The sequence below is a fragment of the Macrosteles quadrilineatus genome, unplaced genomic scaffold (assembly GCF_028750875.1).
Source record: "Macrosteles quadrilineatus isolate MER2022 unplaced genomic scaffold, UCM_ALF_1.0 Scaffold_1__1_contigs__length_201487025, whole genome shotgun sequence".
In the NCBI taxonomy this organism is placed as follows: domain Eukaryota; kingdom Metazoa; phylum Arthropoda; class Insecta; order Hemiptera; family Cicadellidae; genus Macrosteles; species Macrosteles quadrilineatus.
The window spans coordinates 184,776,405-184,801,902 of record NW_026542594.1 but is presented as its reverse complement, the minus strand read 5'-3'; the positions used below and the strand labels follow the sequence as shown (position 1 = coordinate 184,801,902).

The window sequence follows — 25,498 nt, the reverse complement described above, 5'->3', positions numbered from 1 at the left end:
AACCGCAGACAGGCTGACAATGGCATGGTAGCTCAGTTGGCTAAGGCGTTGCGTTGATGAGTGTAGCATTGAGGTCTTTCGACGTGTGTGAGTTTGAATCCCGTATATGTGCTATCCATATTGAGCTTACTAACGTGTGGTTTAGCTGGTCTACAGGACCATCCTTAAATAAACAGTGTCCAGCATGGGTAGAAGTTGATGTCATTAGTGAGTTTAGTAAGGATTGCACATAACACCTATTTGCTTTTTTTACCAGTAAAGAGAAGGAGGCCAATTTTCCTTTTGGGCTTTTATTTTGGTAAAAAATTGACATATCGTGTTAAAATGGATATGTTATCAAAGACATAACTTTAAAAAATCAATTAAATAGAGAAATAAAAAATTATTACGGTGTCAGGGTTAAAAGATTGAGCATAGTATTATAACCAAAATTGTAAGTTAAGTTGATATTATTTACCAAAAACCGATAAACTAATTTGCGTTCTTGAAAAGTATCTTAACCCTAGATGGATATCACACATAAATTTGACGTAGTACGAGTTATTTTTAGTGTCTCACCCACCACCCCCTCAACCGACAATACCCTCCTTCCGGCAGTGCTCTCAGCAGTCATTTGCCTTGCGATGGCTGCCTTGGTTCGGTCGTAGTGTTTCTACACTACGTAGTGTTATGCACTTGCTAGTCAGTTTCTTGGAACGTATACGTCAAACTTACGTGTCAATACCCTTTGTGTGTAGTAAAATGGCTGGCTTGTGTATATTAAAACGGCCGGCAGTACGTTAAATTCACGTATTGATACCCTTAGCATCATGCTGTGACGATACCTTTCTAGGGTTAACAGTATTTACATGCACTCAGCTGTAGATCATGCAGCGGCTTCCTAATACATAATCATTTTACATCAGTTATAATTAAAACATGCAAAGCCAATCCCAGACACCTTCTTCACAACAATCTTCCACCATTTCAGGCAAAGCCCACCACCAAAATCAAGCGGATATAAGCGATTACTTTTGTTTAGAGGATGAATAGAGGTGATTCCAAACAATTCCGAGTCTCCGACTGTAATATTAGTGGAATCCCACTCGTCCAAAACTGAAGAATCTCCCATGGAGCTCATAGTGTCTAGTGGAGATCCAAAACAGGTTTAGCGGACAAAGCAAAAAACAAAACAGTCCTGCCCAAACGTTAGGTGAAACAAAATAAACTTGACTAGTTTAGGGTTGAGATATAAGAGGGAGTAACTGTGTTTTATAGAGGAAATAGAGGAAAGATTGTGTGGTAAATGAAATAACACATTTTATATCTATAACTCCGTTTCAGTAGGACCTTAGTAAATCAATATTAAGATAATAGCTGCCAAATAAATATTTGGCAAAGCATTACCTTATGATAAAAATTAAATGTTGGTTTAGGTATGTTCAAAATAAATTTAATTTTGGTTGGCCAAAAGAATTTCTCACAAAACAATCACTAGACAAATTAATGGAAAAGTTAAATTTGTTAACCAATATGGAGAGAGTTGTATTAGGTTAACTTGAATTTTTTCTGTGACTTAAGGCAAATACATTACGTTTTACAGATAAATTATTTGTTTGTCTTGATTAAATATTTCATATTTTTATTCAATAAAAGATTGTTTAATATTTAAAATATTGTTGAGTAGTTTTTCTTTTCAGTTAAGATAAGTGTCTTAGAATTTAAATTTGAAACCTAATGTCACAATTGGGGGAAAACGCCCAAAACACTATTATTATTTCAACAGCAAGTTTCATCATAAAATATATTGAATGCATGGGGAATTTCATATTTTTGGAGGGAGGGGAATTTTCAAAATCATTTGAACACTTTTTTGAAATCTTAACATTAACCCTAGGAGTGGCAGATCGACAGAAAATGTCGATTTCAAAATGTGCCGCTGGAGTGGCGGGCGACAGAATATGTCGATTTATGTAACGTTTTTTTCAGTTGCATGTTAAGCACATTTAAATTCGGTGAAATGACATAACTCTTATACCAATGGAAAGATAAGATTCAGAAGTTTCATTTTATTATAAGAATAAACCTTATAACATAAATACATCGATCTTATAATAAGTTACATTTAAACGAAAAATACGCGCGAACTCGCGAACGCCATGTTTTGTTGCGCAATCGTAAATGATGAGTCATTTCAAAAATAAATAGCAGACGTAATTTTTGTCTGTGACAAAAGCAAGTGGTACCACTGTAAAAAGCATGAAGAAATCTTTTATTCTGTATAAAGTATAACGTCATAATACATTCCAACAGCTGATGAAAAATTTTTGTAAATAGCCTATTTTTACGTATTGTTCATGTGGCGGATCGACATAAAATGTCGATTTCTAAATCGCATATATATACAATGTGAAAAGTACAAAAACGTTGTTTTATATATGCTCTTGTAGACGAAGGACAGTAGAATTCAATGTTGTTAGGCTGGTCACACAAATAGAAGCTTTTGATTTTTCAAAGCTAAAGGAACAGAACACTTGTCATCGTCTAACCTAAAATGGCGGCGTCGTCGTGAGTTTTTGTCCGGTAACAAAGACGTAGTGTGGGTTTTATCCCTAATTTTACAGTGTAATGTTCGTTTTAGGTTTTTATTTTGTATTAGGCGAAATATTTATGCATTATTTTGCATAAATATTTATACATGAGTGATCCACAATAGGATAAAAAGTTAGTGAAGTTTTGTGGGCTATAACAGCTGATCAGTTGTTTTGTTTACATTTTTGCTTTTGTGAAAACCAATATTCTATTACTTATCTTATTTAGTTATTCTTATATTAGAATGATAAGTTATTATTGGCTTCAAAAAATGTATGGTTTTATCATATTGATTTATTAGTAGAGGGCATTTGTGGATCTATCAACGTGTAGTTGAAGAAATTGACGTTTTCCAATTTTTCCGTATTATTGCTAGTAAATCTATAAAAATAATTATTTTGTGTATATTATGATATGTCTATGTAGAGGAATAAATTCTGAACAAAATGCATATTTTGAATTGTGCAATAAAAAATTATGTTACATGTGACACGTGTTTGCTTTTGAAATAAAATTTTAAAAATTTATAAATTTTCTTTTTTTTTACTTTTTTATAAAAATCTACCTTTCTAAAATTGGTTTGTATTACCATTTTTGAATTCTACTGACTAATACGAACAAAATGAATATACGGTTCAATAGTTTATCTCTACATACTAATTTTATACAGATTTTTGAAGAACTCCCTTACAAATTCATCAAAATGAGCGTGCCACTCCACAAAGCACATACTGAAAATCGGTCTCGCCACTCCTAGGGTTTTTAATGACAAGATTATTTTACATTGTTTATTTGTATATGACTTGTTTGGGCAGAACAAAAAATTAACTAAGTAAACAAAATAAACAGTTAAATCATAAAGTAAAAATCAACCTATAACAAACAATAAGACAAAAAAATGTTGTGTGGATCGCAATATACAAAAGTATATGTTTTATTGTGTTACTCAATTAACTGTTACATTAGTTCAAAAAACTACTAACTCAACTTAGTTTGTTACTGTAAATGTAATACATGTTAGCTAATGTTGCAATTAGGATTTATATTACTCAATGTCTTTTGCAGTCATACTATACATTAATCAATAGAAAGTCAATTATTTCACAGGAGACAATGAATTTTAAAAAATACATAGCAATAAAAATAATTATTATAAACAAGAATAATTTTTGTAAGGAACTCAAAATGAAAAAACAGCACAAATAAAATTACAATAATATGAAAAAAATTAAGTTTTGAGGACACATAAAAAATTTTAACTCGATTAAAAAGTATGAATAAATCAATAATAATTTGGAAATAAACAATTTGATTAGAACAACTAATTAAGCAGGAAAACTTTTAAGATTTACCTTTTACGTTGATGAAAAACTTTGGCTTTTGTAATAGAAAAGTGCATAAAACACACAGAAACACAACAAAAACGTAAATAAGCACAAAAAACAGCTGATTACCTGATGATAACACATTGGATGTTGAGTCGCTGGAGGCAGCATCTGGTTGCGTTACTTGATCCATCGCTTCGAACAAAGCCGAGTCCTGCACACTCAGCATTAGACCACCTGGAGGTGAATGAAACCGTAACATTTAGAGACTGGGAAATATTGTTACTTTGAGATAATAGTCACTAGTCAGGAACGTAGATTTTGATAGTAGAATAATACTATTATTTTTGTCACTTATTACTTCCCCTTCATGGTTGTTACACCGAGAATGACTTGATCAGCGTTACTTTACTCACATTTTTTAACAGTTTAGACGACGTTACTAAAATAAATGTATTGTCAGTAACCTATTACCTAAGTACTATTTCGTGATGCTCGCTGTTGATAGATAGCGTTATTTTACCCCTTTGCCTGTTATAAAAATATTTGTATTACCAAGGTACTACAGTCTGTATGATGGAACCTGTCTCCTAACTCTCTTTGAACTTCCAAAGTCTTTCTGCGGACTGGACAATGGTTTAAGGCCTGGGCTAGTCCTAAGTAACTGAACTCTAGAGACAGGTTCCATTAGACTCGCCGTTAATAGGAAGACACGATCAGTGTTATTTCAATCGCTCGTTATAACAGTTCAACTGCTATAAATTATAGCATTTGCAGTATTTGCACAATGAATTCCGTAGAATGCACTATAAGTAAAACTGAATTAAGCTATCCAATTTTTTTATTTCCATTTTTGTATTAAACTTAATATTGCATTTTAAATTTGAGTACTTTTTAATAATTTCTCCCTAATGATAAGATGTTACTTTGTTCCATAACAACTGCTTCTCATTTTGTTAAGTCCCAAAACCAAAACATTTAGCGTAGGTAAAGTCCATAGTCTAAAATTAGAACAGTTATCCTTTGCAAAAAACATAGCAATGGAACACGTTAAACTCTAAAAACACTCACTAGGCAAAGAAACTTCAAGTCCTCGGTAATTGAAATAAGTTGTCCTACATACCTAGCAGCATATGTGTGTTCTGAGGGTCTGCCTCAACCAGGAGAGCATTAATGAGGAGGTTCATCAGTCGAGGTTTGAGTTGAGAGAATGTCAACGGTGATCTTTCTTGGGTCTGCGACGGAGTGAGATCCTTGATGACCAGGTTCTAGACACATAAATGATCATTACAACGTGTTAATATTGTATCTCAACTTCAACAAGTGTTGACGAGTAAGTTTGTCAGAAGACCTTCTTTAGAAAGTGATATTTATACTTTTCTGGTCTTCTGGTCTGGATCTCGTCTCAAAGAATTTCAATTCAACAAGGAAATAACTCCTTGATCAGCATTGTACATGTTATTAAATTACCTGAAAGTAGAAAAAATATGTCAAATAACATTTGTAATAATATATTTACACTTATACTGTTTACTTAAAAGACGGTAAATACATATATAAGAGGGTAAGTGGTGATCGCTTTGTATTCTCCTATTGGGTCTGATGATGATTGGAGTGTCCAATCAAAATCGATCACCATTTACCATCTTTTGTATTTACCGTCTTGTGAGTAAACAGTATAAGTGTAAGTAAATATATTATTACAAGTGTTATTTGACATATTTTTTGTGCTTTTAGGTAATTCAAAAAGTACATACTTGTTCCATATTCATAAAATTAGGCTACCTGATCAGTGTGACAGAGAAAGAGAGTCAATTGCTTCTTAAAGATAAAATTTGCAAAAATTTCCTTATTATTTATTAAAGCATTCAAAGGCGTACACAACACTACTTGCAGTTTGATCTGATTTACATATACATTTACCTACAACTAAGAGTCTTACATTCTTCTAAAGCTGTTCAGTGATTTGAAACATTTGTTTTCCTTTGATAGGGTTTAAGTAATGAAAGTTTTATTTGGAGAAATCAAGCCTAATTGATTTAGTATTCTTTTTACAAACGTTAAATTTGTACCTGGAAATGTAAAGGAAGCGCCAACATAGAGAGTAAAATTTGTATCGAAGCTCTTCTAAGTTCCACCTTAGATATGGATGGAGACCTGAAACAAAATGACAAATATACAAAAAGGTACGTCATCATTTGGATTAAAAATGTTGGAATTTTTACTAGTGATGGGCGGATCCAAGAAAATGTCGGTACCGGATCCGGATCCGGATCTTGAAAAATTTGGATCCGGATCTTCGGATCTTCGGATCCGGATCCAGATACACACTGTCATAAGGGCGGGTTAAAAAAAATGTAATTAACAGAATGCCAATTTAAATCATTCTTTAATAATTTTTTATCACGAAGCATCGGTTGAGATTAAAAAACTAACGGGATATTTTTGAGACGAAATTATAGGCCGTTAGCTTATCATCCAGGTACAAAACTAAAAACTAGAGGTGTGAAGATATCCGAAAAATCGGGTCGGATTCAGTTCGGAAAGATACATGCCATTGCCATATATGTTATTTATTTGCATCAAAAGACAAACACTGAGTCATAACCTTGCTATATAAGTTATTTGCATCAAGAGACAAATAGTGAGTCATGGCCTTGCCATATAAGTTATTTGCATCAAAAGACAAACACTGAGTCATGGCCTTGCCATATAAGTTATTTGCATCAAAAGACAAACACTGAGTCATGGCCTTGCCATATAAGTTATTTGCATCAAAAGACAAACACTGAGACATGGCCTTGCCATATAAGTTATTTGCATCAAGAGACAAACGCTGAGACATGGCATTGCCATATAAGTTATTTGCATCAAGAGGCAAGCACTGAGACGTGGCCTTGCCATACAAGTTATTTGCATCTAGATACAAACATCGAGACATGGCCTTGCCATATAAGTTGTGTGCATCAAGAGACAAACACTCGGGGAAAAACGGGCTTGTACATGGATACAGACAGCTTTGTGTTTAGTAAACAAATCGGGGTTGTACAGTGATACAGACAGCTTTGTGCTAGTAAAACATTCGGAGTTGTAGAGTGATACAGACAGCTTTGTGTTAGTAAAAAAATCGGTGTTGTACAGTGATACAGACAGCTTTGTGTTTAGTAAACAAATCGGGGTTGTACAGTGATACAGACAGCTTTGTGCTAGTAAAAACATTCGGGGTTGTAGAGTTATACAGACAGCTTTGTGTTTAGTAAACAAATCGGGGTTGTACAGTGATACAGACAGCTTTGTGCTAGTAAAAACATTCGGGGTTGTAGAGTGATACAGACAGCTTTGTGTTAGTAAAAAAATCGGTGTTGTACAGTGATACAGACAGCTTTGTGTTGGTAAAAAATCGGGGTTGTACAGTGATACAGACAGCTTTGTGTTTAGTAAACAAATCGGGGTTGTACAGTGATACAGACAGCTTTATGCTAGTAAAAACATTCGGGGTTGTAGAGTGATACAGACAGCTTTGTGTTAGTAAAAAAATCGGTGTTGTACAGTGATACAGACAGCTTTGTGTTGGTAAAAAAATCGGGGTTGTACAGTGATACAGACAGCTTTGTGTTAGGAAAAAATCGGTGAAAAATTTGAAAAAATCGGATCCATCAAAACCAGATCCAGCCCAAGATCCGGAATTTTTTGGATCCGATCCGGAACCGGTTCTAGCTCGGATCCGGCGGATCCGGTAGTCCGATATCCGGATCCGACCATCACTAATTTTTACCATATATTCCTGTCAATGATACTCAGGCCACAATATTTCATTCCTGTATTTTTATTGATTTATATTTCACAATTAACAAACCATGTTGAACCCATTGAATAATGGGTCTTGTGTAGTTTTGTCATTTAGTAAGCATTTAGGTTTGCGTTCATACAGTGCAGTGCGTACTCTAAACTGCAGTTGTTGTGATTGTTTGTACCAAACATTAAATCACAGTATATTAATGGTTATTGTCCATTTTAGAGACTTCAGTTTAATTGGAAACCCCTTTATCTGGAGTCCCAATGAGTCTGGATAAGAAGGAGCCTACTGTATATGTAACCTTACCTGAGTTTAAGGTCCTTGTCAGGCAGTATAATCTCCAACGCATCAATAATGCTGGGAACTAGCATCTGCACTCCGTCCAAGTCTAGCCGCAGCAGATCTGTAGAGTTGACTATGATGCAGGCCAGGCATTCGTCACATTCCCGCGTTATCTGGGGTAATTATTTACAATTATACACTTTTTAAATTAATTTGCAATAGTACATTACGTTCCTAGTCTGGAAAACAGGTGTTTACCAGATGAGTTTGCATCGTTCCACCATACAAGTATGTTAAACCAATTTTGGACGAGTGACGTACAATATTTGTTGCCCTTACTACCTGAACTAATCTGACTTGTAAAAACATGTTGTATGTTTGTTTCCCTCCAACTTAACGACTTAACAATGACCACCTCATAACTAGCCACTCATAACTTCTCTGAGAGGTTATTTTTCGTTTGTGACCACTCATTGTCATTGAAATGTTAGACTTCTTATTATCGAACTTTGTGATTTTATCTTTAGAATTCAGTTTAGTGTAACAAATAAAAGTAAATGACTGTGGAAAATGGTTTAAACTTTGTTAAATTAGCTATACTCATGTAAAAAAGTGTATTTTTTACTATCAGAATAAGTTTAGTTTTATAGGTTAAGAATTTCATACAGACATCATACAGACATTTCTGCACAAAAATAAGGTTAATTTGATTTTATTTAGTTTGCAAATTTTGTTACGCTTATTATTATTTCCTGGGGTGTTAATTAACTAAAAAATGTATTAACTAATAATTACGATTAGCTAGTATCCATAAAAATGCGTTACCGTGCAGTAGCCTAAATTATAACAATAATTATACCGCTAATGTGCACCACAACCAAACTCCTATTACCAACCTCAACATGACGAAAGCTTTGTTGCAGAGTCAGATAGAATCTTGCGTAGTACACAGGGAGAATGTCTTCTCCTGTCTTCTTGGCACAGAAGATACGACACAAGGCTCCAATAGCTTCCGCTCGACCAGCTTGGTATCTAATAGTAAAATTTTGTGTTTTAGAGTCTTAAATGGATTTTGTCCAAACTGCAGCAAAAAAAAAAACATTTTTAATACATGTGTTGTGGGTCTAAGGGAGTTCTTTTTCAAAATCAGCTGTTTTGAAGTCAGTTGTTAACTTTGATTGTAAGAAATCCAATGTATCAAAAGTATAGATTGATTGTTTTATTGGTTGTAGCTTATTATTGCATTCTTGTCAATAGTTGGACATATCGATAATATAATGTGCACTAACACAATCGTAATGGACAAAATAATTTAATCACTTACTAAACATTTAAGTGAATGTTTAAGTTACACACTTAAACATCACTTAAACATTTAAGTGATTATGAAACTCGCTCGCAAATAAAGGCCTTTTTATTTATTTATTATTTAAACAGCTGCTTGTTTGCATTGGCAACATTGAAAACTTACAAGTTAGAAGTCGTTGTGAGAGGGAGTCTTGACTTGAAAATTATTTTTTTTTTCGTAACATGATTTGCTTGAATAATGGTCCAATGTGAAAAAAATATAGTTCATCACACGGGCGAGAAGTGTTTTTCAATCCTTGCTAAATTTACCTTGAGCTCGGGTCGAAAGAAATACTATTCCAATTAGGCCTGACAATATCAAAATGTATATTAAGATTATTTTCATGAATATCTAAAAGTGTTCTTGTAGTATTCAAAAACTTTGAATTAGGTAGATCAAACATTAAATTTTTTTTTAACTGTATTAATTAATTTTTTGTTTATTATTTATCTTATTTTTACAATTAAAATCCATGTGTGTAGCCCCTTAGCTGTTGGACATAATGTAAGACTAAATTACTTAATGGCTTATTTTCACGCATTGCCTGCTGCACAAAAGTTACTTATTATATTTGCATGTAGTACTTAATATCGTCAAAAATCGTGAATGGAAGAACAAAAGAGAGTGATTCCGTCTCCCAAGCGCCGATTCTCACGAGCGCCGCGTCTCCACAGCGCCAAGTAGGCTATGTGGCATAATCCAACAGTTTTGACAGCCGAATTGGAATTCACAAAAGCAACGAAGTGCTGTAAAGGGGTGTGCCCAATTGAGCATTGTAGACCGATCAGCACTGGAATGATGTTAATTTTACATAATTTCTTTGCAGAAATGATACGTCTCGAATTCTAAATTAACATTTAATGAATATTTTGTAATTCATTACCGACTCTCGTACTTTTGAGATTCTCACACTTAATCTTGAATGATAACCTAACCTAACCTAACCTAGCCTTTACTGCTCCACAGCTTAAACTCATTGGTACCATTTAAAAAAAGAAAGTATCAATCCTTATCACTGCTGCTTCACTGAGCCGAACCTTTGGTAATTTATGGCCTCGGCGCTGAGGAGACTCGGCACTCGGGAGACACCACGAAAGAGAGTTTGAGGGAGATGAGATTCCTGAAGCTCATGTTAAAAACATCAGTATGAAATCATAATATTCACATTGGATAAGAGTATTTTAAAACACAAACCTATCAATACTGAGACAGCTGGGTGCATCTAAAGAGTCTTCTGACAGAGACCCTGGCTGAGAGAGAGACAGAGAACCTTTCCTGTTGCTGCCAAGAGAGCTGTGGTCCAGCATCACAGAACTGGGTCTCTTGCTGCTTCCCTCTCCTATAATAGAGAGATAAGTGTGACAGATGTGTCATTACCAAACTGAAGAGATGTTTCACCATAAAACTTAATCGGTGTGCAAGTAAATAACACTTTCTAATTTCTACTATGACTCATTCCACGGCAAACTTACTTTTACAAAATGATACTCGATGCCAAAATTACAGATGAAGAGACAGTGGTGTCGTGGTTTGGCGATTGATAAAAGCAGGGTAACCTTGAAAATGCCCCCTTCATTGGTTCAATAAGGGCTAAGGGGGGCTCAAAACCCCCCTCCCTATTAGGCCACACTTTAACCAAATTGTTCAGATTTTGCAGTAAAACTATGAAATAAAAACAATAAATTGGTAAAGGAAATTGTGTTAAATGAACCATTTTGTACCCTGGTGTTGATTAACTTACAGAAGATTAACATGGGGGAGTACTACAACTATCCCCAGTACTATCCTGATAGTTAGACCAATTTGTTGATTACAAGGCAAAAATGTGGTTCGGATTCCACCTGTCTTACAGACTAACAGCTGTGTCTAAGGAATATGTCGGCCTTAGTCACTAACAAGAGTACAAGATCACGCCACTCATCCTACACTCATCTCCATTCATACTTGGCTTAAAATACCTACATTTGTGTGGTCGCCAAATCTAAAATAAAGTATAAAGTATCAAAGTATACTTATAAAGCTGAACAAGTTCCCGACCCCCCCCTTTCCTGAGGTTGTGGGGGGGGGGGGCGATTCCGTACCACTCCAGACCACATCCATGAAAAACACCACCGGCATGGACAAGAACAAAAACAAATCTACTTACTAAATCCAGTTTTGGTGAGTTCTGTTCCTATTTGGGCTGCCTCAAACAGCCACTCCCCAAACAGATGGAGAATGCTGTTACACTTGGGGCGAGAAGGAGCAAGAGAACTACGGACCTCCGAGCCCAGCGACAACATTGCTGCCAACATAGTAAAAATAAACATCGTACACAACTCAATATGAATAGGAATAATTTTCTATTATATATAACATAACAAATTCTTGTGATTTTTTATCCATACCACACTTTGTTGGTAGTTTTTAAAAACTTCTGAAAATGTTTCTTAAACATTAAGAGGCTTAGTACTCATAATATATTGTTGAGGTCACAGATATTTTAGTTATCTGATATCTATATATATTATCACTTTCTACTAAGCAAATGGTTTTTTTCAATATGGGTAATCTGTTTGATTTACAACCATAGCAATTTGAAATATGAATTAATTCCATTTTTTTTTCATAAAACCTGAGGTTGGGTGTAAACTTTATAAATACAATACAATACAATACAATATTATTTATTGTTAATTCGTTAAGAATTACAATAGTGTCAATACAATAGTGAATTGTACATGTTAATTTCCATAATTTTCATAAAATTCCTTTATTGAGTAGAAGGGTCTTGCGATAAGCCACTTCTTCAACTCCTGGTGTAGCTTGTTGCCAGTCAGGTCTCTCAGGTAGTCAGGTAGATGGTTCCTCAGCTTGCAGCCGGTGTAGGAAGGTTTTTTCTCCCAAAGAGTTGTTCGGTGAACTGGTAGTGCAAATTTGGAGCCATGACGGGTGTTGTAGTGGTGCAGGTCTTGGTTTCTTGGGGGGTTTATTTCATTCACATACTTTATGGTTTCAAGTATGTAGAGAGACACCACTGTGAGGATTCCTAGGTTTGCGAATGCTAATCTGCAAGTCTGTGGTGGGACAAGGTTGGCGAGGGCTCTTATGGCTTTCTTTTGTCAGCATATAAGCCTAAATACAAAAACGTAAATAATTTTTGTGGCCTGAAATCCACGTAATCCGGTACATTTCGTATTTCAGGAACAAAGATTTTGACTATTAACAGCCCTAAATAGTACTTTTCCTAATTACTCATTTTTCAAGGGAAACCTCTCCAAAAATTATTTTAGGGGAAAGAAGTCCAAAGCCAGTCAAAGTGTTAATCTTTGCTACAACATCCTAAAACCGTTGACTAATTTTTACTGATGAATTAAAACAGTAGGCCTAAAGCTGATGAATTAATAAAACATTACTTGCCAAACAGTAAAGCTTAAACAAGTTTTTTATAATTTAAAGGCGCTGAAAATCTCGTTTTGAATGACCAATTTCAAACAACATCAGATTTAAATGGTGAGACAAGTCTAGTTATTGTTTTCCAAAGCAAATAATGTAATTAACATAAACTTGTTTATAAAATAAATTTAAAGGTGTAAATGTTTCTTTTTTGGTTCTTATATTTTATAGGACAGTAGTATTTAGTTTTGTTTAAGAGAAAACTATTTATTTTTTTTTTACAACCAAACAGTCAGCAGTGACCATTCATAGTAAGTGTTGGGTAAACACATTTTAGGCAAATACCTAATATATAGATGGTTCAAAGGCCAATTTACCTGATTCTAGGAAATGGCATGTTAAGCAGGTGGAATGTGAGCCCATGATGGAACGGAACCACTACTGTACTTTCTTACACATCTACATATGTTTAAACAGGTGTTGTATGATTGTTCATCACATTTCTTAAGCCTCAAGGTCGACCGTGAGTCATTCTGTTGCCAAAACTTTTAGATTATATGTAAATCTTATCTTTTAATACGTGTTGTGGATTATAAATTATAAATACCTACCATACTTTGTTGGGTGCTGGACTATTGGACTTTATTGGGTAGGTAGGGCATTGTAACAATATTTGTTGTGCTATTAGGTTTTATGGGGGATTTCCTAACTATTTGACTCTGTGGGGCATAACATTTTGTAGCGTTATAAATAACTACAGTAGAACGTTTATAATTCGGACATTGAAAAACCAGACCGAAATTTCAAAAGCTCTTAAAACAAATTAAGGACATAGCTGCCGAAAAATTAACCACTACCTCCGTTCAAAAGCCTACTACACATATTTTTTTAAGCACAATAAATATGTAATGTCTGATGTTTTTAATTATACGCTCTAGAAACATGTTGCTATAAACTAAATACAGCGCTTAAACATAAAAGTATTTTTTATTCATTTCCCTTTTAGCCCCTTTACTGTACCAATACCAGAAAATACTAAATTTCAAATAGTTTTCCACTCAAATAGTAACTGCTTTTATAGGGTAGTTTTGATAATCAAGAAACTTTGGTCGTCTGGATGGCGTTTGGTTCAAATTAATCCAGATTATTAACGTCCTTCTGTATCAATTTTTTCAATTTTCCTATCAATGAAATTCCAATTATTCTGAAAAGTTTCAGTGTGGATAGTCCCTTTTTCAAATAAATCATTAAAACATTTGATTGGTTACAATGATTAGCTTAATTACTACTTTGAATAGAGAGGCAAGCTGGTCTAGTGGTGTATTTTCGGCCTCACGCTCTAAGGTTTGACATTCAAATCCTACCAATCATCAATAGATTTAGCCATGTGATAAATCAACGATCCTATAGACCTGAAGTAAAACTGTTCTGGGGTGAAGCCTAGGATGTGTAGGATAAAAAAACAACACTTGAGACTTGAGACACTTGACAACAAAACAAAAAAAAGCACCTTAAAGTAGACGAGTATTCCAAAGTTAATGTTGTTTCCAGTAAAAAAAAATAAACAGTATCAGTGATCTGTCACATAATACTTTATTCCATTAGCTTTCAATAATCCTTATCATGGGCAAGCAGTGGGTGTAGCTATGATATTATATGGGTAAAATCAAAGGATAGCAATAACGTTTGAACCATAATTTTTACCAAGATGGAAGTTGTAAAATTTTTTAGAAGTTGAAAGTAACACTACATACTAAATTTAAATCAAAATTATTGAAACCGGTTTTATGTGAAAATCTGATTTTTCCGTTGAAAATCAGAATTTAAAAAAGGTTTTTAATGCCAAGATATACCATAAATTGGTACCCACATACAAAATTTTCTCAAAATCGGACCACAGGTGTAGTCTGTAGCTGCACATCCATACCCATAAACACAAACACACAGAGACAGATATCACTTTGTACAACTTTTTTGGGGTTAGGATTATTTCAACGGTTATTTAATTTTGACCACTCAAACTCAAAAGTTTTGAGGGGAAAAAACTACTAATTGAGGGAGAAAGTAAAAATAGAACTTTAATAGTACAGTCTAAAAGGGACTCATTCATCTATGTTATCTTATCTTTAAGTAAACAAGTTTTTACAGGTAGACCGCAATTCTAGTCTTAAGTCAATGTTTTGATTTAGCTCCACACAAACTTACCTAAAGGGGAGTGTTCGCATAGCCAAACCGGCTTTCCGCAAATGAAACATAACCTACACTTATGGTGTTTTCCCGGCAGCATAACAATTCGGGGAGGAATTCCCATAGAAATACCATAATAGACGAGTAGCAGGACCATTGTATCTTATCACCATGTGTTACTATGGCTGATAAAGATTATCAAATACAATTCCCAAGTGGGATAGGGTTTCAACATTGGTTATCATCCTCATAAAAACAAATTAGGTCACTCTTTTAGGTTTATTTATGGACATAATTTTTTATCACCAAAGAAATCAAATACTAAAACTCTTCATTTCGTTTCTCTTTGGAATTGGGAAAAACATTGCTACAAACATGAAAACCCGGAGAAATATGATCTCCAGAAAAATTTATATTTCTATTGTATATCAGAAACGGAGAGAGAAAGTAGCCTTTTTTTTAATTATATAAAACTAGTGTAGGCCTACCTGTTAATCAAATTTGAGCAATTGCGAAGTATTACAGGTGTTATTTAAGTTATTTTAAAACGAATAACAGTCTTAATTTCCGATGACTGAAAAGAGTCGACTAAAAGATTATGGAAATGAGCGAGCTGGCGTAGTGGTTAGAGCGCGGGACTTCAGTCCCTGAGGTCCCGGGTTCGATCCCCGCCAAGTCACCAATGGATTTTATCTAAGTGATAATGCCGCAACCCCTAGGTTTAGCCTGAAGTAATGTGAAAAACAATCCCAGGCCTAGCGTCCTTAGGACAAAAAAAAAAAAAAAAATACTCACGATGTATTTATTAGTTTGATATAATCAACATTTCTTGTAAATATCCTATCATTTTTCAAAAGCTGATCTTGTTTTTTATGTTATCTACACATATTTCCCAATCAAATGACTTTTTCAAAAATGTAAGGTCAGTTTGCAAAACTACACACCTCGACGAACATTTTGGTATATAATATGTGGGGTTAAATCTTAAAACAAAAAAGCCTTATTGTTCACGAAGTTTCATGTAGTGTATTAATTAACCTTCGCAACAAAGTTAAAGCAGTAAATACTTTCTATACATTTACTAATATTAAATAAGTATTTTTGTTTGTACTCAATGAATTGTTTACAATTAGGCTATGTATATCAATGTTTACTGATGTATAAATTTTCAATTACCGTACTTTTAAATGCAATGCAAACTAATATTTCATAACCATTGGGTAAACTTTTATTTGTCTGGGTAGTTTTATTTTATTTTTTTAACAAACATAAATTACATAGCTAACCTTTTAAACAAATTTTATAGATTTTTCTGTAGTAGCGTACGCATACCAAATATTCTTCTTTATTTCTTATAAAAATTTACCTAAATCAAACAGGACATTTTAATTTTTAAATACTGTGCATCTACCTGTATGCTTTTTAAGTTTAAAATAATATGTATACCAATCATTAGCTTTAGTTTTACGCTTGGTCGAACTAAAAATATTTGTTTACAGACATTACAATTTGAAAACGAATTTCTAACAATATTTGAATGCAAGATTCAAACTCAATTTGCAAGTCAAGAGAAAAGAATAATAACACAAACCCTACGGTCTATTAAAAAAATTTTACTAAAAACTGAAAGAAAAATTTTTAATTGTGCATAGAAAAGTCAGCATACTAAAAGCAATCTAACATCATAAAATTGTAAAATTTGTAGTCAAGCAATCAATAAAATCAACTAACAAAACTTACAATCAAGCATCAGCTCACAAAGACAAATGATACACGTAGACTTGTTTTGAGAAAGTTTGTCAGAAGTCACTAAGTTTGGCAGACGACTCACTTAACCTTAAACAGATGTGGTGGTCTACTTTCTACCTGTAGTTATCAGCTGATTAATCTGGAGTATTTCTGTCCCAGCTGTATTAACTGTACAAGATTGTATTGTTGGTACAATGTCTGACAAATGTTTGATAAGTTTGTAAGTTCATAACAATGTGAGTTGGATGAAATAATAATACAGTAGTAGGATTTTGGGTGACTGGGGTTTTGATTTAAATTTTGTTGGGGATTTGTTAAGATTAAAGATTTTTTTAAATGCATATAACTGTGGATTGTAGTGTGACTGGCAAGTAAAAAGTTGCCTACGTGACATGAAATTAAGATTTTTTATAATAATTTATGTTTTGGTTTCTATTGTTTTTGATAACCTGTTTTTAAGATAGGTTTACAAAAATCATGCTAAACATCTTGAAGTTTTCTATTGTTCAGTGGTACCAAAGAGTGATTAAATTATTTTAAAAAGTGTGGAATAGTATAAGATCCATTATTGGCAACTGGACATGTTTTTTCTTTTCATACTGCTCACTTAATTTATTTTACTTTTCCATGTGTCTAATTGTTTAATTTAGTACTTTTTTACCATTGTTGTTTTTTTATAAGTTTGTTTTTGTAAAGTTATAGCAAGATTTTATCTTTGGCTGGTACATGTGTAGACGCTCTAGATTATTTATTATGTCCAACATTTATACTCAACGTAAATAGAACTTGCAGCTGAAGTTAATGTTTTTAAATAGGCCAGCTGGTATTAATAAAACCGCCTATTCTATTTGAGTTGACTATAGATTCCCTATTACTTGAAACTTAACTCAAACTCAAAAACTTTTTAATTCTGAACACTCTGTATCATAAATAGCATAAATAGAATAAGCATAATCTAAGAAACTGTTTTCAAAAGTATTTTAATTATGCCACCCTGCAAATTTGAATGATTTTATCCAAAAAATTGTGAAAACCCATCCAGTGTAGTCCACTAAATAGTATAAAGGTTAATGTGACATATCAACGAATGTCAATTTGATTCATTTAATGAAAACCTAATCTTGGCAAAACAGACTGCAACATATAAATTAGCATTATTCTGCTCTAAACATTAGATACCTACCCAATACTAAACAAAGAATAAAAGTCAAATAACACCACCCTGTGGGAAACCTTGGTGTCAAAAGACAATTATGACCACTGGACCTTCACTGCAATACTGACTAGTGACAGGCTAGTGATTGGTACAATCACTGGAGCAATAAACCCATTACGACCTTCGCAGCTCATTGCACTTTAATGTGGCAAAAAATAATAGCAGTAGCAACTACCTGTATGTATCTTGTACCGAAACCGTTTATAGTGTGTTGAAATCATATCCACAAGATATGCAGCAGTGTTAAGTGTAGGTCTATGCTTCGGTACTTGTTTGAAATCGCCTCTGTCAAAAAAGTCTTTTGGACGTAAGGTATGTTCTGTGTTTGTAAATTTATAAGACTATTTAATTGTAATTTTTTTTTTTATTATGAAGTTTTCAGTGTTAAGTGTAGGTCTATGCTTCGGTACTTGTTTGAAATCACCTCTGTCAAAAAAATCTTTTGGCCGTAAGGTATGTTCTGTGTTTGTAAATTTATAAGACTATTTAATTGTAATTTTTTTTTTTATTATGAAGTTTTACATTAAAAATTCGGTTTTCCTCTTTTACAGCATCTTTTTTATAGCTTGGCATAACGAAATTGCACTAGCTTATTACAAACAGGATATCCTATTTTTGCTCTTTTAGTGACTTACAAAAAAAAATTAACTTCCTTATTCATTAATATGTTGTCTTAAATTACTATTTTCCTCCTCCAAAAAATTTGCAATTATCTATATAGACTTAACGTCTATTTCACACAATCGTAAACAAAACAGTCGCGGCATTTTGACACAAAACATAACCTTAAATTCATTCAATAACTATGCAGAAAGAGAGAAAAAAATTATTGACCCGACTAGTGCTGCTGTTAAAATCACTGAAAATTGTCAGAATCAATATGTGTTCAACAGTCAGAATTGCAGTTATGATTATGATAAAATTGCGACATTCTTGTGCCAAAAATCCTTAAATTATTTAAATCTTACTCAATCAGTTCCTGAAAAAGATTCTTGATTTCCAGGACGTAAACAATCGTATTCAAATACTATTACATCTACTTCCGTGAACAACTAACGGGTTGTGGTGGACCGTTAATGCGGCAGACGACTAATGAAATTTAATTTTCAATGGTTGTAATGGTTCAATTTTCAAACCCCACTGATCAGATTTAACACAGCTTTACCTACATGGATTAGGCCTACCATTTAATGTGTTAAAATCATACACTATGAAACAATAACATATATATTAATTCTGAATGTTCTATGTAGTTTATACTCACATGTAGCACTAGAAGTGGAAGATGGACCAGAACTGAGAGGTGTGTGTGTGGACGCTTGTATACGACTGGACGTCAGACCTATCAGGGACGCCTTCGGAATACCTAGCATACACAGACTGACTCAAAACACACTCACAAAGTGATCAATCAATAATTGTTCAATGGGAAGTTACGAGAGTGCACTAGAACACCAAAGTCTTTAAACTCTGTTTTTAATCATTTCAGTATAATTTGACCACTAGTAATGTATCCGTAAAAATACAGTATTGCTGATTAAGCAATTTGAAAAACCTTAACCGGCAAATCATAATTATACACCTTATCATAAAAAAAAATACACTACAATGAATGATCAGGTCCCCTTGTCTAATGCAAGGATTTGCACATCAACTGATTCCGATAGGTACGTCCGACAATTTAGATTTAAAAGTATGAGATTATATTACATTGACAATGCCACGAGTAAACTTAATACCCTTGTTGCAGCAAACTTGCAAACTAAGCAGCCAAAGAATCAAATAAATATCTGATTACTTCATAGAATTTATGCAAAATGGTTGAGAAAAAGGAAAATATACTCAAATTTTATTTTGTTACATTTAAATTTACACTTTGATATGTGTAAAAATTGTAATTAGTTTACTGCCCAGTGCCCAGCAATTATAAAAAATAAATGGTAGACCTAAGTCTTGCAGACGGTAATATCTACTTACCTAAAGTAAAAAATGACTCTAGATTTTTTTCCTAAAATTAGTTAATTTTTCCTTAAGTAAAAAAAAACTAAAGTTAAAAGTTTTAATTCTTTCTTTATACTAACCAGGCAAACAGGCATATAAGTAACTACATTAAGTTTCAAAGTATTATTGTGTTGTTACAACAAATTTAATTAGCAGTTACAACATTGACAAAATTTGTTAATTCAAGCTTTAAAAAAAAAAAAAATAGTTGTAAATACTTATGAATTGTTTAAAGTGCTGGGAATTCATTTTAGTGTCCAAACAATATCTGAATTATAGCTACAATTTCTATTTAGAAAGCAATAAACTGACAGTTTTTAATTGCAGGGATAAAAGTGTGAAACGACAAGCTTCTAGTAGAACGATTCCCAACCCAGGGCCCTGGACCCTAATTTTCTCAAGTACAGTAGAACCTCTTTAATACGAACACCTGTAATCCGAACGTCCACTAATCCGAATGCTTGGGCCTACCTGACTGTTTTGACAGTTTATAAATCCAACGGCAAAAAATAGGATGGCACTCGCTCCGCTTCCCCAAAAATAATGTACCCTGATGTTTTAAAACCCCTCCAAAACATTATACTGGGTTGGGAATCACTGTCTAGAGAATTAATTTTTTAAGTCTGCAAAGAAGCTTGGTTTCAAAAGATCTATTTTACCAAAATCGTCGACCGTGTGCAGTCGAAACAACTCTGCAGAATGCACAAGTTTCAACCCACCTTTGAATCACAACATAAAAATATACAACTCTAACAATGATCAATAAACTTTTACTGGGGTAAAAATAAAATTGTCTAATACGCAAAGTAAACTGACTTACCTTTGACTATGGATAAACTATAGTGAAATATCCTAAGCCCATTAAAAAAATTATAAATACAAATGGGCTGTGAATAGATAAATATACATATATTTTACAATATTAATCCTTTAGGTAAATAATAAAATTCAGTTTTCTTTTATATACAGATTTTACAAGAATTCAAATCATACAGATATCATACAGAAGTGTTTAGAAAAAAATAAACATAAATCAAATTTAGTAATGTGCAAGTGCAAAAGCAAATATAAAGAGTGTGCACGTAATATAACCAAAAATCTTTTTCCCAGCGTGCTCAAATGTGTTTCTTGAATAAAATGTAATTATAACTTAACAATTAAAATGACTTCAATCGTAAAATAAGTCTTCTTTATTCATAATGAATTCTGTTAGGCCTGTGCCTTATTTTGGAGAGGTACTGCATACTAACATTAACAAATTTACAAGTATTTATATTTTGCAAAAATGATGAATTTACAAAATAATATTAATTACGCAAGAGACATGCTGGGGAAGAAGAATGCAATGAAAAATAAAAATCCTTAACCAATGTTGATACATGTGGGTAATGGTAAAAAACAATAGTTTTTTAGGGTCATTTAGAGAAAAATATCGTAAATGACTGGATTGCAAAGCATATTTTTCAAAAGGTTCCAGTTTTCACTGTGAAATAATATGAAATACATTCAGAACTAACTGAACACACCAGAAACATGTTTTTTTTTTTTTATTTTAAACATTTTTGCCACCAAGACTAAGGTACAAATGAAATTATAGGTTAGTACATTTAGTCAGTCTTCAGTCCTTAATATAGTCAAGGGTGACTAGTTTCGGGTCAGAAATCACCCAAATTGGTTAGTCCATAAATCTGACAGAAGTTTTCGTTATAACAAATAAATACACGTCAACACATAAAGTTCATACATTTACTGACAGTTCGTCGTGTCTGCCGTGCTACCTGCAGTGTGTCCCTCATATAAATGTGGGGGGCTAGCATCATTAAATGTTCTTTAAGTAAAAAATTTGTAAACTTTTTGTGTCAACGTTTATTTGATGTTTCATAACAAAGACTTCTACCAGATTTACGGCCAACCAATTTGATGAAATGGGTTTGAAAATGGGACATTTCTGAACCGAAAATAGTCACCCTTGACTATATTAAGGACTGAAGACGGACTAAAAGTATTAACATTAACCTATAATATCGTTTGTTATTTATAGGCATTAGTAAATTAAGGTACTTTCCTGTTAAAGGGAACATTCATTATTATCGATTATTTTTTCTCTATGTATCGATATTAACAAATTGAAACATATCAGCTGACAACTACGATAAATATTGTTCAGTATCAACAAACACAAAAATGAAATGAAACTGTTCTAAAAGAAAATAAAACCTAACATAACTAAAGTAGCTGTGTAACATTCCATGTTTAACTTGCCTTTTCTGTTATCAAAAGGAATTTTTAAATAGTACAGCAAGTTTGGTTGGTTATGTTAGGTTAGCTTAGAACAGTTTCATTTCTTAACCCATATAATAGACTATTTTAGCCTAAACAAGATCAGTTGTCAATATGTAATGGATCGGTAAACAAAAATATCGATATATCGAGAAAAAATAATCGATAATAATGAATGTTCCCTTTAACAGGAAAGTACCTAAATTAATAATGTATTTTTCAGTTCTTGACACCTACTAAATCAACTCTTAAAAATTGGTTACGTTGTAGTTGTACCTTGAGTACAATTTAACTAAAAGTGATTTTTTTTTCTCGTAACACCAGTTGTATACCACAACATGTACCAACATAGAGACAGACATGGAGATAGCGTACCCTTGGTGACTGCAGAGGGTGCAACACTAAAGCTCTTAGCAAGCCGCCGTACTGGCGGGGGGGTGGGGGAGTGTGTGGGGGGATGGGGGTCCTTCTTGTCCCTCTCCGTCAGTTCCCCCATATCCCACACAAGACTCTGGGACTGAGTACCTGAGCAGAAAACATCTCTATACATCCAACGACACTGTTGGGTACTTCGGTCGAGAGTCAGGTGGTGATATATTTCTACTAGAGGTGTGTCAGCCATTTTTAAGCTGAGCCAAGCCAAGCCTACAAGCTTTAGAGATTAAGTACCAAGTTAAAAAAATTTAGCCCGAGCCAAGTTTTTACAATCGCGATGTTCCTGCGATTAGAGAATGTGTCTGTGAAGATTGCGTAATCAAAAAATTCCCGCTTTTGAAGTAGTTGCAGATAACGGCGATAACATTTCCATGATCGCGGAAGACAATAATGATATACCGCTGCGGGAGGTATTCAGAATTTTCCAAGATTAAGGACAACAATAATTATGTTTTTGCAAGAGGTTTTCAATATTTTGCCTCCATAATGAGAATGATGTCTTCACGACCGCTAGAGATGTCAACGATTTGGGAATGATCGCAGAAGACAATGTTGATGTCTGAAAAATTCTGAGAGATAATTAGTAGCCTACTTTGCCGCATTCGCAAAGGATTTCTCTTAACACGGGAGATATTCAGGATTTTATTGCAATTGGAGAAAACAATGATGTTTCTGTGACTGAGGGATATATTCTGGATTTTATGGTGTCCGCAGAAGGTGTTATGGTGGTTTTATGGTGTTATTGCATGGCATTACGTAAAATTTGTGATATAAAATAGCTCGGCTGAAAAAATCTTGGCTTTTGCTTGGCTTGATTGGAAAGCTCATGCTTTCACACCTCTACTTTCTGCAACACTGAAAATATTTTAAGGTTAGTAAACACAATTGCCTGAAAAAACGTTTAAGACACCATTCATTTAGCTGTAAAGTTGACCCATTTCACAATAAATCAACATACAAATATTTCTTGAGACTTTTAGGGGATTAGTTCACTAAAAAAGTTCGCTTGAAAAATGTATCCAATTTTTTTAGATACAGTGCAACCAATGAAACCCAAAAGCTGTGCAGATATACCAGCTGTTTAAACATGGGTCGTCCAGAAAGTAAAGAACGTTTTAGCATGATAAAATAAAAACAAAAGATACCAACACCAAACATTATTTACAAAGCCACAGTTCTTTATTCCACTGTTCTACGTAATTCTCATTGTTGTCAAGACACTTATTGTAAAGTAGGACTAGGTTTTTAAGACACTTGTTTTAATTTGAGTTCAGGTTTTATATTCCAATGTTATACAGATCAGCAGCTAGATATTTTAGCTATGTTGTCGCTGCTTATTTAATATACTCGTATTTTCAAACTATTTTCCACCCAAAGGTCAGTGCTATAAGGAGTATGACCAAAGATTTTTCACTAAAGAGCTCATTTACGTTAAAGTTACTGCTACGTTCGTGCAAAAGCATGAGGCCGGGCAATGTGTGAATGAAAAAGACTCTTAAACGACAGAGCTAACGTAAAAGAGAAAGAAATTTTAGGGTTCAACCGGCCGTTAATCGCTGGGATCTGCACTATACAAAACTTCGTATTCGTTCTTTACTTTCTGGACGATCCTAGTAGAAGTTCCAGAAAAATATTCTCAACCACACAATGGTATCCAAGAGTTTAAGCTGTGGTATTTTACACACTGGTAGCTTTATCGAGTGGAATGAAAATGGCTGCATTAAGTAAGGTATAGTATAGACCAAGTTCAGACTACGGTTACCTAAGAAAGCATCAACTTGTCCTGCTATTCCTTTAATGGCTTTGAGGAAGTTCAATGGTAGAATGTTCAAGCAGGGATGTTGACAGGGGTCCACAACTGCAAGAAAAAAATACAATATTGAGTTTTATTAAAAATAATGAACTGTTTCTTTCCGATAATAGTACAACTATTGTATGCTTGTAAAATAAAAATCAGTAACACAAATATGATAAAAAGTGCTGACTTAGATGGTCAGGATGGAATTGAAAATGTAATCAAATATTTTATATTAGGGGTAGATTTTTTCCCAAACGATTTCAGTGTTAATTTTATAATTTGTAAAACGATTTTCAATTACAGACACTTTAACTTTCTTCTTCAACCCGTCAAATATTTATAATTCTTTAAAACATCTTCATAGGTACAGTACTTAAAACTTTATCACAACACATTTTACTTGATTGAAAAACCAATGGATTTTATCTAAGTGGTAATGACAATGACACAACTCCTATGTCTAGCCTGAAGTATGTGAAAAACAAACAATCCCAGGCTCGAGCCTAACGTCCTAGGACAAACAAATCCCTACCACCAAGCACCTAGGTCTACTTACCAGTGTCACTTGTGAGAGCAAACTGTAGGAACTTGTGTGTCTGAGAGATGACCTGAGGTCTACACAGGTCTACTGGGTTGCCTATACAGTGTAGGAACCTGAACCAGCACTGAGCTATACAGGAGTCTGTCATTCCTGGACTACTTACCAGTGTCACTTGTGAGAGCAAACTGTAGGAACTTGTGTGTCTGAGAGATGACCTGAGGTCTACACAGGTCTACTGGGTTGCCTATACAGTGTAGGAACCTGAACCAGCACTGAGCTATACAGGAGTCTGTCATGCCTGGACTACTTACCAGTGTCACTTGTGAGGGCAAACTGTAGGAACTTGTGTGTCTGAGAGATGACCTGAGGTCTACAGGATTGCCTATACAGTGTAGGAACCTGAACCAGCACTGAGCTATACAGGAGTCTGTCATGCCTGGTCTACTTACCAGTGTCACTTGTGAGAGCAAACTGTAGGAACTTGTGTGTCTGAGAGATGACCTGAGGTCTACACAGGTCTACAGGGTTGCCTATACAGTGTAGGAACCTGAACCAGCACTGAGCTATACAGGAGTCTGTCATGCCTGGACTACT

The 25,498-nt window shown here is 33.9% G+C and overlaps 1 protein-coding gene across 1 annotated transcript in view; it reads right to left on the bottom strand.

Moving 5' to 3' along the window:
* The window catches only part of LOC129003221 (ral GTPase-activating protein subunit beta), a 124,624-nt gene that overhangs the window by 87,742 nt on the left and 11,384 nt on the right, over positions 1 to 25,498 (bottom strand). The window contains exons 33-46 of the mRNA XM_054431513.1: positions 25,354 to 25,434; positions 24,920 to 25,126; positions 24,328 to 24,423; positions 22,506 to 22,655; positions 20,510 to 20,569; positions 19,114 to 19,215; positions 11,469 to 11,606; positions 10,517 to 10,661; positions 8,871 to 9,006; positions 7,999 to 8,147; positions 5,969 to 6,053; positions 5,020 to 5,164; positions 4,026 to 4,133; positions 1,012 to 1,125 (exon numbers count right to left, since the gene is read on the bottom strand). Of these exons, the coding sequence (XP_054287488.1) occupies positions 1,012 to 1,125; positions 4,026 to 4,133; positions 5,020 to 5,164; positions 5,969 to 6,053; positions 7,999 to 8,147; positions 8,871 to 9,006; positions 10,517 to 10,661; positions 11,469 to 11,606; positions 19,114 to 19,215; positions 20,510 to 20,569; positions 22,506 to 22,655; positions 24,328 to 24,423; positions 24,920 to 25,126; positions 25,354 to 25,434 (1,716 nt within the window). The remainder of the gene's footprint in view (positions 1 to 1,011; positions 1,126 to 4,025; positions 4,134 to 5,019; positions 5,165 to 5,968; positions 6,054 to 7,998; positions 8,148 to 8,870; positions 9,007 to 10,516; positions 10,662 to 11,468; positions 11,607 to 19,113; positions 19,216 to 20,509; positions 20,570 to 22,505; positions 22,656 to 24,327; positions 24,424 to 24,919; positions 25,127 to 25,353; positions 25,435 to 25,498) is intronic.